Genomic DNA, 18,504 nt, shown 5'->3' with positions numbered 1-18,504 from the left:
AAATTAGGTTAAGGTGATAGTTTTGTTCAGATCATCTGTATCTTTAATGAATGTTTAGCTAGTTATTCTACCAGTTGCAGAGATGGGTGTTAAAACCTCTATTATTATAAAGTTGCCTGTTCTCCATTTTATTCTGTCAATTTGCTTCATGTATTTTACAACTCTGTTATCAGGTACATACATATTTATGAATTTTATGTCTCACTGATGAATTGATCATCTTTATCTCTGCAAATACTATGTCTTGAAGTCTATTTTGTCTGATATTAATAAAGCCACCATACGCATCCTGTTTACACAGTATATATTTTTCCAACAATTTGCTTTCAACTTACATTTAAAGTACATTTCTTATAAACAGCATATAACTGGGTCTTGCTTTTATCCCATTCTGAGAATTTCTTTTAATTGGAATGTTTAGTCCATTAATATTTAATGTAATTTTTGATATGAATGAATTTAAGACTAATGTTGGGGGGGTTGTTTGTCTCTCCATTTTTTTGTTCCTCTGTTCTTCTTTTCCTGTCTTCTTTTGGGTAATTTGAATATTTTTTAACATTTCATTTTAATTTATTGACTTTTAGCTGTACCTCTTTGTGTTTGGATTTTTTAGTGGTATCTTTAGGGATTAAAATATACATCATCAACTTTTCAAAGCCTACTTAGAGTAAAATTGTACTATTTCACATAAAGATTTAGAAGCCTTTAAATTGTATAAATCCATTTACTAACCCTGTCTTTCATAATATAGTTTTCATGTATTACTATAAACCCCATAGGACAATACTATAATTTTTGCTTTCAACACTCCTATATGTTTTAAAGAAAGTAACAGAGTAAAAATACAACCAAATACAACCAGATCTGATGCTATTCAGTACTTCCTGAAGATATATTTCCATCTGTTATCATTTCCCTTTAGCCTGAAGAACTCCCTTAAGTATATTTTGTAGTGAAGGTCTGCTGGCAACAAATTCTCTGTTTTCTTTTACCTGAAAGTGTCTTAAGGATATTCTGAAGGAAATTTTTGCTTGACACAAAATTTTGGCTGATAATTTTTTTTTCTTTCAGCATATTGATGATGTTCCAATATCTACTGGCCTTCACAGTTCTGACCGCCATAGTTTCTGATGAGAAGTCAGGGGTGTTTTGAATTGTTCCCCTGTGTGTATAACTTGTTTTCCTCTGGCTGCTTAAAGATGTTTTCCTCATATTTGGTTTTCAGCAGTTTGATTATGTGCTTAAGCATGGTGTTCTTCTAATTATCCTGCTTAGGGTTCATTAAGCTTCTGGAATTTATAAATTTATGTCTTTCATCAAATTAAGATCATATTTCATCTGACCACTATTTATTTAAATATTTTTCTACCCCATTCTACCTTTCCTCTCCTTCTGGGACTCTTGTTACACATATATCAGACTTTTCTTTTTTTCTTTTTTGAGTTCAGCAAGTATTTATTGAGTTCCTACAGCAGCCAGCCTCCTGTCCAGAGACTTGTGGCCTGAGATCACAGGGTAGGTGAGCAGGCTCAGACTTTTCATTATTGTTTTCTCACAGGGACACATATGTCTCTGAATCCCTCTAAAAAAAAAAAAATTTCTCCTCTCTTTTTTCATATTGGGTAACTTCTATTGTTCTGTATTAAAGTTCCCTGACTCTTTGCTCTGATGTCTCCATTCTGTTTTAAAGTCAACCAGTGAGTTTTTTTATTTCAGGTATTATATATTTTCAGTTCTAGAATTTCCTTTTTTTTTTTTCACACACACACACTGTATTTTATTTTTACAAGAGATAAATAGACTGACACCAAGCATTGTACATGGATGACCACAACCAAAGCAACAATGATTGCAATTACCAAACATGAAACACACTCATACTATGTCATAATATTGACATTCAGTCCAGTAATCCTCCACTGTAACAGCTCCTTTACTTTGCAGTGAAAATTGATTTGTATATTCTTTGCCTCTGAGAACTTGTGGGATTTTTTTTTTTAATTCAGACAGAAAGTCACAAAAATTATACTCATCCTCATCAGTTCACACAGTCCCATGTAATTAATTTTTTTTTCATCTTGATCTTTTGTTAGCACTTTTATGAGTTCATCAGTTTTTCATTAGAGTTCTGAAAATGCTTATTCACTCAGTTCAGCAGTACAGTCAGTTACCAGAAACCTGTACTTGTCAGAGTCTTTTCCATGAATTTCTTGAAGATGAAACCCTTTTATAGGAACATATTTGCAAAAGCATCAGAGTACACCCAGAACTGTCTGTAAATGACAAAAGACTTAAAAATGACCACAGTTAAAGATTTGATGAAAGTTCATAATAATGCAGTTGACAAGAAAATTAGTTATTTCTGAGATATACATTTTAAAGTAATAACTAGGATTATGACTTATAACATTATACCAGAACATATAAGATTTTTAGAAATTTCATGTAATGTCTGAAACATTTATATTAACATATTTCCACACATATTTCCATACAAATACAAATATAAGATTTTTAGAAATTTCATGTAATGTCTGAAACATTTATATTAACATATTTCCACACATATTTCCATACAAATACAAATATAAGATTTTTAGAAATTTCATGTAATGTCTGAAACATTTATATTAACATATTTCCATACAAATAACCCAATGAAAGTTTAGTATTAGTTGTTTTGTTTGTTTGTTTTTTTATACTGCAGGTTCTTATTAGGCATCAATTTTATACACATCAGTGTATACATGTCAATCCCAATCGCCCAATTCAGCACACCACCATCCCCACCCCACTGCAGTTTTCCCCCCTTGGTGTCCATATGTCCATTCTCTACATCTGTGTCTCAACTTCTGCCCTGCAAACCGGCTCATCTGTACCATTTTTCTAGGTTCCACATACATGTGTTAATATACGATATTTGTTTTTCTCTTTCTGACTTACTTCACTCTGTATGACAGTCTCTAGATCCATCCACTTCTCAACAAATGACTCAATTTCGTTCCTTTTTATGGCTGAGTAATATTCCATTGCATATATGTACCACAACTTCTTTATCCATTCGTCTGTTGATGGGCATTTAGGTTGCTTCCATGACCTGGCTATTGTAAATAGTGCTGCAATGAACATTGGGGCGCATGTGTCTTTTTGAATTATGGTTTTCTCAGGGTATATGCCCAATAGTGGGATTGCTGGGTCATATGGTAATTCTATTTTTAGTTTTTTAAGGAACCTCCATATTGTTCTCCATAGTAGCTGTATCAATTTACATTCCCACCAACAGTGCAAGAGGGTTCCCTTTTCTCCACACCCTCTCCAGCATTTGTTGATTGTAGATTTTCTGATGATGCCCATTCTAACAGGAGTGAGGTGATACCTCATTGTAGTTTTGATTTGCATTTCTCTAATAATTAGTGATGTTGAGCATCTTTTCATGTGCTTCGTGGCCGTCTGTATGTCTTCTTTGGAGAAATGTCTATTTAGGTCTTCTGCCCATTTTTGGATTGGGGTGTTTGTTTCTTTAATATTGAGCTGAATGAGCTGTTTATATATTTTGGAGATTAATCCTTTGTCCGTTGATTTGTTTGCAAATATTTTCTCCCATTCTGAGGGTTGTCTTTTGGTCTTGTTTATGGTTTCCTTTGCTGTGCAAAAGCTTTGAAGTTTCATTAGGTCCCATTTGTTTATTTTTGTTTTTATTTCCATTACTCTAGGAGGTGGATCAAAAAAGATCTTGCTGTGATTTATGTCAAAGAGTGTTCTTCCTATGTTTTCCTCTAAGAGTTTTATAGTGTCCAGTCTTATATTTAGGTCTCTAATCCATTTTGAGTTTATTTTTGTGTATGGTGTTAGGGAGTAATCTAATTTCATTCTTTTACATGTAGCTGTCCAGTTTTCCCAGCACCACTTATTGAAGAGACTGTCTTTCTCCATTCTTTGCCTCCTTTGTCATAGATTAGTTGACCATAGGTGCGTGGGTTAATCTCTGGGCTGTCTATCTTGTTCCATTGATCTATGTTTCTGTTTTTGTTCCAGTACCATATTGTCTTGATTACTGTAGCTTTGTAGTATAGTCTGAAGTCAGGGAGTCTGATTCCTCCAGCTCCATTTTTTTCCCTCAAGACTGCTTTGGCTATTCGGGGTCTTTTGTGTCTCCATACAAATTTTAAGATGATTTGTTCTAGCTCCGTAAAAAATGCCATTGGTAATTTGATAGGGATTGCATTGAATCTGTAGATTGCTTTGGGTAGTATAGTCATTTTCACAATGTTGATTCTTCCAATCCAAGAACATGGTATATCTCTCCATCTGTTGGTATCATCTTTAATTTCTTTCATCAGTGTCTTATAGTTTTCTGCATACAGGTCTTTTGTCTCCCTAGGTAGGTTTATTCCTAGGTATTTTATTCTTTTTGTTGCAATGGTAAATGGGAGTGTTTCCATAATTTCTCTTTCAGATTTTTCATCATTAGTGTATAGGAATGCAAGAGATTTCTGTGCATTAATTTTGTATCCTGCAACTTTACTATATTCATTAATTAGCTCTAGCAGTTTTCTGGTGGCAGTTTTAGGATTCTCTACGTATAGTATCATGTCATCTGCAAACAGTGACAGTTTTACTTCTTCTTTTCCAATTTGTATTCCTTTTATTCCTTTTTCTTCTCTGATTGCTGTGGCTAGGACTCCCAGAACTATGTTGAATAATAGTGGTGAGAGTGGACATCCTTGTCTCGTTCCTGATCTTAGAGGAAATGCTTTCAGTTTTTCACCATTGAGAATGATGTTTGCTGTGGGTTTGTCATATATGGCCTTTATTATGGTGAGGTAGGTTCCCTCTATGCCCACTTTCTGGAGAGTTTTTATCATAAATGGGTGTTGAATTTTGTCAAAAGCTCTTTCTGCATCTATTGAGATGATCATGTGGTTTTTATTCTTCAATTTGTTAATATGGTGTATCACATTGATTGATTTGCGTATAGTGAAGAATTCTTGCATCACTGGGATAAATCCCACTTGATCGTGGTGTATGATCCTTTTAATGTGTTGTTGGATTCTGTTTGCTAGTATTTTGTTGAGGATTTTTGCATCTATATTCATCAGTGATATTGGTCTGTAATTTTCTTTTTTTGTAGTGTCTTTGTCTGGTTTTGGTATCAGGGTGATGGTGGCCTCATAGAATGAGTTTGGGAGTGTTCCTTCCTCTGCAATTTTTTGGAAGAGTTTGAGAAGGATAGGTGTTAGCTCTTCTCTAAATGTTTGATAGAATTCACCTGTGAAGCCATCTGGTCCTGGACTTTTGTTTGTTGGAAGATTTTTAATCACAGTTTCCATTTCATTACTTGTGATTGGTCTGTTCATATTTTCTGTTTCTTCCTGGTTCAGTCTTGGAAGGTTATACCTTTCTAAAAATTTGTCCATTTCTTCCAGGTTGTCCATTTTATTGGCATAAAGTTGCTTGTAGTAGTCTCTTAGGATGCTTTGTATTTCTGCGGTGTCTGTTGTAACTTCTTCTTTTTCATTTCTGATTTTATTGATTTGAGTCCTCTCCCTCTTTTTCTTGATGAGTCTGGCTAATGGCTTATCAATTTTGTTTATCTTCTCAAAGAACCAACTTTTAGTTTTATTGATCTTTGCTATTGTTTTCTTTGTTTCTATTTCATTTATTTCTGCTCTGATCTTTATGATTTCTTTCCTTCTGCTAACTTTGGGTTTTGTTTGTTCTTCTTTCTCTAGTTTCTTTAGGTGTAAGGTTAGATTGTTTACTTGAGATTTTTTTTGTTTCTTTAGGTAGGCTTGTATATCTATAAAATTCCCTCTTAGAACTGCTTTTGCTACATCCCATAGGTTTTGGGTCGTCGTGCTTTCATTGTCATTTGTCTCTAGGTGTTTTTTGATTTCCTCTTTGATTTCTTCAGTGATCTCTTGGTTATTTAGTAACGTATTGTTTAGCCTCCATGTGTTTGTCTTTTTTACGTTTTTTTCCCTGTAATTCATTTCTAATCTCATAGCGTTGTGGTCAGAAAAGATGCTTGATATGATTTCAATTTTTTAAAATTTACTGAGGCTTGATTTGTGACCCAAGATGTGATCTATCCTGGAGAATGTTCCGTGCGCACTTGAGAAGAACGTGTAATCTGCTGTTTTTGGATGGAATGTCCTATATATATAAATTAAATCTAACTGGTCTATTGTGTCATTTAAAGCTTCTGTTTCCTTATTTATTTTCATTTTGGATGATCTGTCCATTGGTGTAAGTGAGGTGTTAAAGTCCCCCACTATGATTGTGTTACTGTCGATTTCCTCTTTTATAGCTGTTAGCAGTTGCCTTATGTATTGAGGTGCTCCTATGTTGGGTGCATATATATTTATAATTGTTATATCTTCTTCTTGGATTGATTCCTTGATCATTATGTAGTGTCCTTCCTTGTCTCTTGTAACATTCTTTATTTTAAAGTCTATTTTATCTGATATGAGTATAGCTACTCCAGCTTTCTTTTGATTTCCATTTGCATGGAATATCTTTTTCCATCCCCTCACTTTCAGTCTGTATGTGTCCCTAGGTCTAAAGTGGGTCTGTTGTAGACAGCATATATATGGGTCTTGTTTTTTTATCCATTCAGCCAGTCTATGTCTTTTGGTTGGGGCATTTAATCCATTCACGTTTAAGGTAATTATCAATATGTATGTTCCTATGACCATTTTCTTAATTGTTTTGGGTTTGTTTTTGTAGGTCCTTTTCTTCTCTTGTGTTTCCCACTTAGAGAAGTTCCTTTAGCATTTGTTGTAGAGCTGGTTTGGTGGTGCTGAATTCTCTTAGCTGTTGCTTGTCTGTAAAGCTTTTGATTTCTCCATCAAATCTAAATGAGATCCTTGCTGGGTAGAGTAATCTTGGTTGTAGGTTCTTCCCTTTCATCACTTTAAGTGTATCATGCCACTCCCTTCTGGCTTGTAGAGTTTCTGCTGAGAAATCAGCTGTTAACCTTATGGGAGTTCCCTTGTATGTTATTTGTCATTTTTCCCTTGCTGCTTTCAGTAATTTTTCTTTGTCTTTAATTTTTGCCACTTTGATTGCTATGTGTCTCGGCGTGTTTCTCCTTGGGTTTATCCTGTATGGGACTCTCTGCGCTTCCTGGACTTGGGTGGCTATTTCCTTTCCCAAGTTAGGGAAGTTTTCGACTATAATCTCTTCAAATATTTTCTCTGGTCCTTTCTCTCTCTCTTCTCCTTCTGGGATCCCTATAATGCGAATGTTGTTGCGTTTAATGTTGTCCCAGAGGTCTCTTAGGCTGTCTTCATTTCTTTTCATTCTTTTTTCTTTAGTCTGTTCCGCAGCAGTGAATTCCACCATTCTGTCTTCCAGGTCACTTATCCATTCTTCTGCCTCAGTTATTCTGCTATTGATTCCTTCTAGTGTAGTTTTCATTTCAGTTATTGTATTGGTCATCTCTGTTTGTTTGTTCTTTAATTCTTCTAGGTCTTTTTTAATCATTTCTTGCATCTTCTCAATCTTTGCCTCCATTCTTATTCCGAGGTCCTGGATCATCTTCCCTATCATTATTCTGAATTCTTTTTCTGGAAGGTTGCCTATCTCCACTTCATTTAGTTGTTTTTCTGGGGTTTTTTCTTGTTCCTTCATCTGGTAGATAGCCCTCTGCCTTTTCATCTTGTCTATCTTTCTGTAACTGTAGTTTTTGGTCCACAGGCTGCAGGATTGTAGTTTTTCTTGCTTCTGCTGTCTGCCCTCTGGTGGTTGAGGCTATCTAAGAGGCTTGATGGGAGGCTCTGGTGGTGGGTAGAGCTGACTGTCGCTGTGGCGGTCAGAGCTCAGTAAAACTTTAATCCACTTGACTGTTGATGGGTGGGGCTGGGTTCCCTCCCTGTTGGTTGTTTTGCCTGAGGCAACCCAACACTGGAGCCTACCTGGGCTCTTTGGTGGGATTAATGGCAGACTCTGGGAGGGCTCATGCCAAGGAGCACTTCCCAGAACCTCTGCTGCCAGTGTCCTTGTCCCCACGGTGAAACAGAGCCACCCCCCGCCTCTGCAGGAGACCCCCCAACACCAGCAGGTAGGTCTGGTTCAGTCTCCCCCAGGGTCACTGCTCCTTCCCCTGGGTCCCGATGCGCACACTACTTTGTATGTGCCCTCCAAGAGTGGGGTCTCTGTTTCGCCCAGTCCTGTCAAAGTCCTGCAATCAATTCCCACTAGGCTTCAAAGTCTGATTCTCTAGGAATTCCTCCTCCCTTTGCCGGACCCCCAGGTTGGGAAGCCTGACGTGGGGCTCAGAACCTTCACTCCAGTGGGTGGACTTCTGTGGTATAAGTGTTCGCCAGTCTGTGAGTCACCCACCCAGCAGTTATGGGATTTGATTTTACTCTGATTGCACCCCTCCTACTGTCTCACTGTGGCTTCTCCTCTGTCCTTGGACGTGGGGTATCCTCCTTGGTGAAGTCCAGGGTCATCCTGTCAATGATTGTCCAGCAGCCAGTTGTGATTCTGGTGCTCTCGCAAGATGGAGTGAGAGCATGTCCTTCTACTCCGCCATCTTGGTTAATCCTCTGGAATTTCCATTTTTAAAAATAGTTTCTATTTCTCTAAGATTTCCTATTTCTTCATTCACTGTGAACATATTTTACTTTTTTCATTGAGCATAATTATAATAGCTGCCATAACATCTGATAATTCCAACATCTGGGTCATTTCAAAGTTGGTTTTGATTGATTGCCTTCTCTGTTGAGACTAGGTTTCATTTTCCTGGTCTTTGTATGTTAAGTTGGATTTATCCTGGACACCACAACTGTTATAATGTGGAGACTCCAGAGTCTGTTATATTCCTACAAAGAGTAATGATGTTACTGTTTTAGCAGTCAGCTAACTTGGTTGGGCTCAAAATATACTCTGTCCCTATAGCAGTAGTTCAAATTTCAGTTCAGTTGTTATATCCTTAGCTGGGCCGCTTGCAGTTTTCCCTAAACGTGCATCGTTCATGGGTCAGCAGGAGACTTGGACGGGGTTTATACATTAAAGATGGGGCTATCATCTTTGGCACTCTTCTTTCTATCATTCCCTTCTCATTTCCCAGAAGTTTTGGTCAGCCTGAACTTTTTCCTCTGGTTCTTCTGGCCAGAAAGAACTTAAGTTTTCTATCAGAGTTTTAGATGTCCTATACTTTGGCCTGCCTTCAAACTAAAAGCCATAAAAATAGAAACTTCATTCTACGCAAGTCAGTAATTCCAAGTTTCAATGCTTTTTCTTTGTCACCTGCTTTTGTTCATTCTCCAGGACCTTCAGGCAATTTGTGTGTGTATGTGTGTGTGTTTTCTAGAGTATTTTGTCTAGAGTTTATAGTTTTTATCTGAGAGAAGGTGGCTCTGATAGAGGCTTACTCAGCCATACAGAATAAGAATTTTCCAGAGTTTCTACTACTTCCATTATCTTTTCCTACTGCATTGCTCAATATTTCCTAAACATCTATAAATAATAGTGATGATAGGTGTCACTCTTGTCTTGCCACACACTAGTGTATTGTCATTAACCATAATATTAGTTATTGGTTTTATATGGGTATAATTTTTTAAATTTTTCTAAGATATTCTTTATCATATTAAGAAAGTATTCTCTCTAGTTTTATTACAGTTCTTATCAATGATGGTTACTGAATTTATCAAATGTATTTTAAATATTACAGCTATTAAAATAATTACATTATTTTTCTCCTTTGATCTATTGGGAGACAAATTATAATAACTTAGAACTATTAGGAGCTTTTAGTTTCTTGATAATTTTGTTTAGCCATTACAAATTGTTCCATTAGTATAGTGTTGAGTAGTATTTTATTTTGAATTTGTGAAATCGCCTGAAGTCACATGTGAAATTAGCTTGTAAGCTTCTTCTGGTGCATGATCTTTTCAGACTTTGGTGTCAAGACTATGTCAGCTATAAAAAGAACTGAAAAGTCTTTGTTGTTATTTATTTTTTAATTTAACTGATATTATATTGCATAAGAATTATTTGTTGCATAAAAATTTGAAAGAACCTATGTATAAATCTATTTGGGCTGGGTTACTTTTTTAAAGGTAGTTATTTGAAACTTCTTTACATTTCTTTTAAGAACTATTGGTATGCTCAAATTTTCTACTTCTTCTCAAGTCAATTTTGGCCATTTTTCTTTACGTTAAAATTTATCTGTTTGACTTTGAAGACATCGATAGTCTATCCCTCTCACAACCATCCTTCTTGACTATTGAAACTTACCCTTTATACACAACAAATGATAAATGCTCCCCTGCCCCACCTGGCTTTGAATATGCTGTTGACTGTCTTATGAATACCCTGGATGTATGTTGTTGGCCTCTCCTGATATGTCCTTATCTCCAAATCCCAGCATTAAGTTCTTCCTCACTGATGAAATGTTTCCTGTCTATTCCAGCCCTCTCTTCTAAACTCCTCCTCATTTATAGATTGTATTGATTGGTTTGGTTCTTAGTGATATTATCTTATTACATTATTTGCCAATGATTCATGCATGCTAATCATATATATTTAGAATGTGAATTCTTTATGGCCTGGATTTTTGTCATATTTTAAATTTTTATCTCATATTATCCAGAATGAAATATATTATGTGCCTAGTGTGAAAAAAAATTGTAGGTACTAAACAAATATTTGTTTGGTTGGTTGATGGACAGTCACAAGTTACGCAGTTTATACTTATATATGCATGTTTATTTTGGGTATCTAAATAATTATATTTAAGTAGAAATATACAGAGACAATCTGAGACACTAGGTAAAGCTGGATCACTTTTTTACAGTTTCTCCCCCTTTACTCAGAACTATTCTGCTGTACCTGCTCTGTGTATGAGACAGTAAAGTTTCTGTTTAAACCAAGAGGGCTTTTTTCTCAGTATTTAAACTTCAGACTTTCCCTGCATTTGGAGAAATACATTTTATATGAAAATAATGGCTAAGTTTTAGAGACAAAGAAAATAAAAGTTAGTAAAAAGTGTGAGCATAGGCAAATTTTTTAATTTCTGTAGATTTGTTTCCTTATCTATGAAGTAGTAATAACATCTATTTCATAGGGCTTTTTTTTTGAGGATTAAATAAGCATTATATTTGAAATTATTTAAAGATCTAGTCAGCTGTTAGTTATCATAATTAGCTATTCCAAATATGAATAATCAAGTATAAATTATTTATCAATATAGACATGGAAAAAATAATTTCTAAGATAGTTTCCCCTTTTCTTTATGTTTAGGCGGAACATGCTAAGCCCTTCCATGAACTGTATTCACAGCATAGACAACAACAATGTAGAAGAACATTGGGTTCTACAATCTTTTCTCCTGTACCCAGCATTCAGTCTAATGCTTATAAGAATGAAAAAGACTCTATTTACAGGTATACACATTGTGTGTTTATATTGAAATAACTGAAAATTAACTGCATCTAACTTTAAGATATAGTCATTAAGAAAATCTTTAGCCAAGGAATATCAGTATCTAATCATATTACCACATTATTTCACTATTTAATAACATCTGAAGACTCTATAACAAAAATGGTAAAGCTTAGAGTCCTTAGTATGGCATATAATATCTTTCCAGTCGTCTATTCTGTCCTTTGCTTATACTGAGTCTAATCACAACCAACAGTCTGTTCCAAGTACTGTGTGATTGACCCACTCTGTTCTTTATGCTCAGAACATTCTTCTTCTGATAGATTCCTATTCATCTTGAATAGTTGGGACACTTTTAGCTGCAATTAAAAGAAAACTAACTACATATGATTTAGACAAAAAAGATATTTATAATCTCAAATAACAAGAAGTCCATCAGTAAGGCAGCTCCAGGTTAATTCAGGGATTTAATGATGCCATCAAATATCCAGCTTCTCCATCTTTCCTCAACTTGCCTCTACTGTCTCAGCAACTAACTTGTCCTCCTAGCCTTGCTGTACAAGATGGTGACCACTATTCAAGATAACTGATAACAGCACCCACTGAAAAGGAGAAAAGCGCTTTGACCCTTTTTTTCTTTTAAAGATTTATTTTATTTATTATTTTTGGCTGTGTGGGGTCTTAGTTGGAACGCGGTATCTTCATTGAGGCATGTGGGATCTTTCGTTGCGGCGTGCAGGCTCTTCCTTGTGATGCGCAGACTTCTCTCTAGTTGTGGCGTGCGGGTTTTCTCTCTCTAGTTGTGGTGCACAGGCTCCAGGGCGCAAGGGCTCTGTAGTTTGCAGCACACGGGCTCTAGTCGAGGTGTGCAAGCTCAGTAGCTGTGGCGCACGGGCTTAGTTGCACCGTGGCATGTGGGATCTTAGTTCCCTGACCAGGGATGGAACCTGAGTCCCCTACATTGTGAGGCAGATTCTTTATCACTGGACCACCAGGGACGTCCCTTTTTGACCCTTTTGTAAGAGTGAGGAAAATGTTCCCCAAAGCCCTCCAGCAGACCTCCCCTGGTGTCTCCTTGGCTAGAATAGCTTCATACACTCATATCTAAAAACCAGTAAATCATTATCAGCTTTTAACACAACCCACAGTATGAAATACTTTTTATATCACAATGATTGATATCTATATCAATATCTATATGTATCTATCAATCTATCTATCTGTGGAGCAGAAGATTCAGATTCATAGACCCCTAATTATTTGTCTTTCTGTTAGTTGAAATTGATTGCAGTATTTTAGTATTTTGAACAATTGTTACTAAGGATCTATGTGATACACTCTATTCTATTCTACTTTTTTAAATGTTGGTCAGGAGATGCTAAATTGATTTATTGTCTGAATTGATCGGTTGTAGCTCACATTTTGAAAAGCACAGGCTTAGATTATTCAAGATTCTTTCCCTTGATTTAGGAAGGCGCTCAGCCTCCCTTGGAGGACAGGGTTGCTTGGAGAAAAATGAATAGGATCAGGGTTCTGTTAGCAAAAAAGGGGGGAAAAGGACTCTTAAGTAGGCAACCCTCTGTTTACCGCATTATCCTTTAAGTTCTACTCAGATGTCACATTTTCTCTGAAATGTTCCTTGATAGCAGTGGCGGGCTGTTCTACATGTGCCCTTATGTGTTTTGGCCCCTGACACCTGTCTCATCTCATCTTACTCCACTCTCCTCATCACTACACTCCAACAACACTGGCCTTCCAGTGAGCATTCCAAGCTGGTTTCACACTCAGACCTTTACACTTGCTATTCTCCCAGCTCTTCACCTGGCTGTCTCCTTCCCTTTCTCAGATTTCAACTCAAATATCCCCTCCTGAGAGAGGTCTCCCATAGCCACCCTAGATGAAGTATCATGTTTATATTTTTCTGTAATACTTACAAGTAGTTGAAATTATTTTATTTATATGTTTTGTTGGTTGGTTGGTTGGTTTTTTTACTATTTCCTCTCTCTAGAACAGAGCTTCCTAACCAATAAACTGTGGTAATTTTGTGCTCAGAGAGGGTTATAGGTGTGCTGAAATGTTGATCCTTCAGCCTTCAAAACTGCTGAGTTGGCCCCATGGTAGCCAGGCTACAAGTGTTCTCAAGTGTTTATCTCAGTGTACTGAATAAAGACTATTAACTAATACGTCTGTCATTATGTGGAAAAGGTTGGGAAACATTGCACTAGGATACAAACTACTTGAGGACAAGAAAAAAACTGAATTTATTGCCAACAGCATGTGTGTCTGGGAACATGTTTAAGAAAGTAGAGAAATACTGGAGTGGCCAGCAGGCATATTTGGAAGAGTTCCGCCTTGGACACTTTATTCATGCCCGGTGGCAAAGTCTGTTTGGCATGTGCTAACTGACCTCTCTCCATACCAAGTGTTTAACCATCTGAGGCTTCCTACTGGCTAATAATGACTTTACATTTTAGAGAGATTTGCAAATTTGGGGATGCCTTTCTTCAACAAAAATCCCCAAGACCAGTTTTATGTTAGCCAAACATTAGATCCTTGATCTCAGTCTTTTCCAGTTCTATCTTGTTCACTTAAGAAGTTTTTACTGAGTAGCTACTACAGATCAAGCACAATACCAAGTACTTTCCATGTTATTTTATACTGAAAAATATTTTATGCAAAGTATTTTCTAAATGCCATAATATATATGTGTCTTTTATGAAAATCTTTTATAATTTCAGCTCAAACTGAAAAAAAAAACCTAGGGGATCATTTGATTTGGTTGGTGACTTAGAATATTAAGTTAATAAAAGGTAATTTATTTAAAATTTTTTATTTTATTTTGTTCAAAGATGTTTCTAAGAAGAAGAGTTCTGCCTTTTATTTTCTTGTAGACCAGAATGGATTTATTCTGGCTTATTATGTCCATCTAGGCCCATACTACAATCCAATGACCATTCTAAGACTGCTCAGCTAGTCACATTCACACTCAGACAAGGTCGTACACATGTGACACAAGGTCACATTCAGACCTTGAGCACATGCTCTATCTGCTGCAAGTTCACAGTCAAATGGAGAGGAAGACAATGAAAAATGAATAGAGAGAATACAATTGCATTTTTATAGTAGATACAAATTTAATTACAGTACAACATGGATGTGAAAAAAAAGTAGCTTTTTATTTTTATATAGTTCTGATACTTCTCCTGAGATCCTCAAACCCTGTGTAATGAAAAAAATTCATATTAATCCATTGTGTTTTAAACTTTGTTTGGAGTAAAAATGCACAGCCTCTTTAGGTTTAACACAGTCCTTCTGTTTCTTTCTACCATGGTATCTTAGTATATGAGTGAGGGGCTCACTGGACTTTGTGACATTGAGGAAAAGGTACTTGGCCAGGGATCTTGGTCAGTGCCCTTGTACTGCTGACCTCATTCCTAGATGTTCTGTGGCTACTGACATTTGTGCTTCATGAACATATAGTCTATTCTCTCTGAACCTGGATAGGGTCCACTCTCAACTATCACTAGTATGGTAGAACTCATTTAGTTCTTGTCATGTCTTCATCTCTTCTTAGACTGTCTATTTATACCTCACTCATGTCAAGCCTTTGCTATGGGTCACTGCACCCCTGCAATGACAAGCTTGTTGGCAAGCCTAATCTCAGTGTCCATGTCACATGTGGACCAAGGGAGATCTGGAATGAAAACTATATCCTCTCTCTGCCTAACCACACCATTTCATCCTGATAACAAAGCTAGGGTCACCCTGTGTTGGCAGGAAGCTGCCCTGCAAAGCACTTTCATCCCAGAATCTCAACAAAGGATGCGGCAAATATATCTCTCTTCCTTTGTTGTTCTCCTCAACCTACATAATATACTTCCTCTCCACTCAAAAACCAAAGAGGCACACATACTACTGTCTTGCTTCCACCCCTGCTTTTGCTATTTTCCCCCACAAACCAAGCAGGAAAGGATGGTTTTGTCAGGTTGAAAGTATGGCAGAGGGTTTGAGGGAGATGTTAGCAGTAGTGATTTTTTTTTTTAAATTGGGGTATAGCTGTTTTACAATGTTGTGTTAGTTTCTACTGTACAGTGAAGTGGAGTTTCCTGTGCTATACAGCAGGTTCTTATTAGTTATCTACTTTATACATATTAGTGTATATATGTCAATCCCAATTCATCCCACGCCCCCGCTTTCCCCCCTTGGTGTCCATACGTTTGTTCTCTAGCAGTAATGATTTTGAGGAATGGGAAAGGCAGACAAGAACAGACAAGCTGAAATCAGCCCTATAAACATTTATGCTGAACTTGTGTTCATTTTCAGAATAAAATCTCCTCCAGAGATGAATGATTTTAGTACAAAAGAAAATAAATCCATCAGAAATGATCAATTAAATGAGTATTCAGTAAGAAAGAAAAGCTTGCTCCCCTTGTGCTTTGAGGATGAACTGAAAGAGCCAAATGCCAAGATAATCGACATTAGTCCAGCAAAGACAGCAACTTCTTACACGGTAATAAAAACATCTACTACTGTTCAGTAAAAATGTGTATTATTACTACTTGTGGGAATGTCATATTCCAGTGCCCAGAATCTTTGATAAATTCTCCTTACCTCTTGGCTTCATATTCTGAAGTGACAACAGCACACATTCTTAGTGTTCTTTTTAGAACCTCCACCCCAAATCTGGGGATTCCTCTGCACCAGCTGAAAATTTTGTGTTTCTCTTTATAAAGAACAATTTATCAATTTTTCTTGATTATAAAAGAAATATAAAGATGGTATTTTTTTAAATGACTGGATTATGTTTCACTTTTCTATCAATCTATTTTAACTGTTTCAACCAGAAAATACATTTATTAAAGGCCGTCTGGTAGCTCAGAGTCTCTAGGATGCTGGAGAGACAATCTGGCTTGAAAGCTCTCCAATCAGGACTAACCCTGTTACAGCCCCAGATTGCTCCACTGGGGCCCATGCTGTGTCACAGATAAAAGTTTACAACTCTGATTCTGGGCAGGGGGCACTGTTTCTAAGATCTTTGCCAGTGCTGCCCTTCAGCTAGATATATCTACCACCATCCTCGCTAGAATAGTTTTCACAATGCCTACTTTTCAAAATGCTTGCTTTTTCTGAACTGAAGACTGTCTTAGGTGTGTCTGAGTGGCAGAGCCTAGGTCACACACCTACACCCTAACCTCAAGGGAGGCTGATAAAACGAGTTTTTGCCTCTACCTAAGTGTACATTGACTCGGAAGGTGGAAAATTCCCTAAGGTATTGATTAGACAGACCAAAAATTTGACAAACCTCTACTACTATCGCTAAATAGGTAACATTGGCATCACCAGTGGACTGCAAAACTAGATCTTTTGTCATTTTTTCAGTAATCATATGCATTAATAAGCCTTTCACACTAAGGACACTAATATACAATTAGATGATCCTAATTTCTTACTTCATTAATTATATTTCTAAAGGAAAAGTAGCAATCATTGACTTAAAGTTTACAAGCTAAATACTAGTAATACTCATATTTGATGAGTTTCTGTGGAGTTAATCTTTTTTCCTTATAATGGAAATGTGGAAAAGAGTTCAGTGAGTAGCTCATACATACAGATTTTGCTACTACTGTGATAAAAGTAATCTATTTTTAAGTCAATCTATTACTTTGGCTATTTTATTCCACAGATACATTGAGCACTTTTTATTGGGCTAAGTATTGTGCTAAATGTTGGGGTATAGTAATGAATATAATTATTTTAAAGAAAATTTTACACTTTCTGAACTTATTAGGATACTCAGACTGTAATTTTGGCTTATAATCAGTTATATTTCTTTTGATTTTTGACTCAATCCATTTTTTGGTATGCTGCTTGTTTCTGGACATGGAAACCTAAGAAATGACAGAACAATGTTCCATCCCACCAACTATCATGTTTCCCAGTGACAACACCAAACATTTCTTTATATCTCACTCTATTTCAAAAAGGGTTTTAGGAGGCCAAAAGTTCAGATTTTACTCCTAACATCTCAACAGAGTGTCAAGAGAAAGAAGTGTGTCACATACAAGGACATCTTTTTTATATGTTTAAATACCATTATTGTTTATATTAAAAACTTCTATGTAGTCATTTTTAGAATACTTTACCATTTTATTTTCATGTTTTAAAAATTATAGCCTTCTTGCCTCAATAGACTGATGATGAATACTCTTTTCTTTAATCCACAGGAACAAAATGATACAAACCCCATAATTTTCCATGAGACTGGATATGTACAAATGTTACTTTTGACAAAAAATAGGCTTCCTTCCCATTCTATGGAAAATGGAAATGGTTACCCATATAAAAGATCAAATATTGTTTTAGAAAGAAATTGTGAAATGCTCAAATCTGTAGCTAGAGGTCAATCTATTACTCCTTCCAAACCCAAAAGAACTCTGCCTACAACACAGAAGAAAGCTATACAAGCAGTATCTTTTGAAGTAAGCCGTAGAGTTGTAGATGATAAACTAAGGAAGAAAACTAGCAAGCAGACATTTGAAAACATATCTTGGAATAAACTCTGTAACTTTTCACAGACTTTTTCCAGCCTAACAGAAAAATTTGTGGGTTTCCTTGATAAAACTGTTATTCAAGAAATGAGTGCTAAAACTGGCAAATTTGAAAAAATGTTTTCTACAGTAAAACCAATGAGCAAATTGAGTGCCTCACCTGTCAAATATTGCTCAAAGCCTTCAAAAAATATACTCAAAGTCCATAAAATAAATAATGTAACACCATTGGATGATTTGTTAAACTTGTCAAGTAAAAATTAAGCACCTCATAAAATATTGTTTATACAGCAAAATTTGTTTATACAGCAAAAGCAAATAAAGTTCCAAGATCACAGAAGAAATTCTTGTCTAAATGGTAATGTTCTAGTGGATGGTAGAAGAAAACAAAGCATAGAAATTGGAATTACAAACCAACAGTGGTATACTATTTTTAGTAAATAAGAGGACAAAATTAGGAAATAATGATCAACAAGAGGAACTAGTTCAGGAATTTCTCTTATCTCAGTTAGATCCCTCAATCATCAGCATTCCTACAGTAAAGTAGATTCAGGACCAA

General features: G+C 36.1%; 1 protein-coding gene across 1 annotated transcript in view; it reads left to right on the top strand.

Annotated features, from left to right (window-relative positions):
* Positions 1 to 18,209, top strand: part of C1H1orf141 (chromosome 1 C1orf141 homolog) — a 52,243-nt gene extending 34,034 nt beyond the window's left edge. The window contains exons 5-7 of the mRNA XM_059914860.1: positions 11,257 to 11,399; positions 15,754 to 15,907; positions 17,622 to 18,209. Of these exons, the coding sequence (XP_059770843.1) occupies positions 11,257 to 11,399; positions 15,754 to 15,907; positions 17,622 to 18,209 (885 nt within the window). The remainder of the gene's footprint in view (positions 1 to 11,256; positions 11,400 to 15,753; positions 15,908 to 17,621) is intronic.
* Positions 18,210 to 18,504: the final 295 nt, after the last annotated feature.

Source organism: Balaenoptera ricei, chromosome 1, assembly GCF_028023285.1.
Source record: "Balaenoptera ricei isolate mBalRic1 chromosome 1, mBalRic1.hap2, whole genome shotgun sequence".
NCBI classification, from domain to species: Eukaryota; Metazoa; Chordata; class Mammalia; order Artiodactyla; family Balaenopteridae; genus Balaenoptera; species Balaenoptera ricei.
This window is presented reverse-complemented; position numbering and strand designations above follow the sequence as displayed.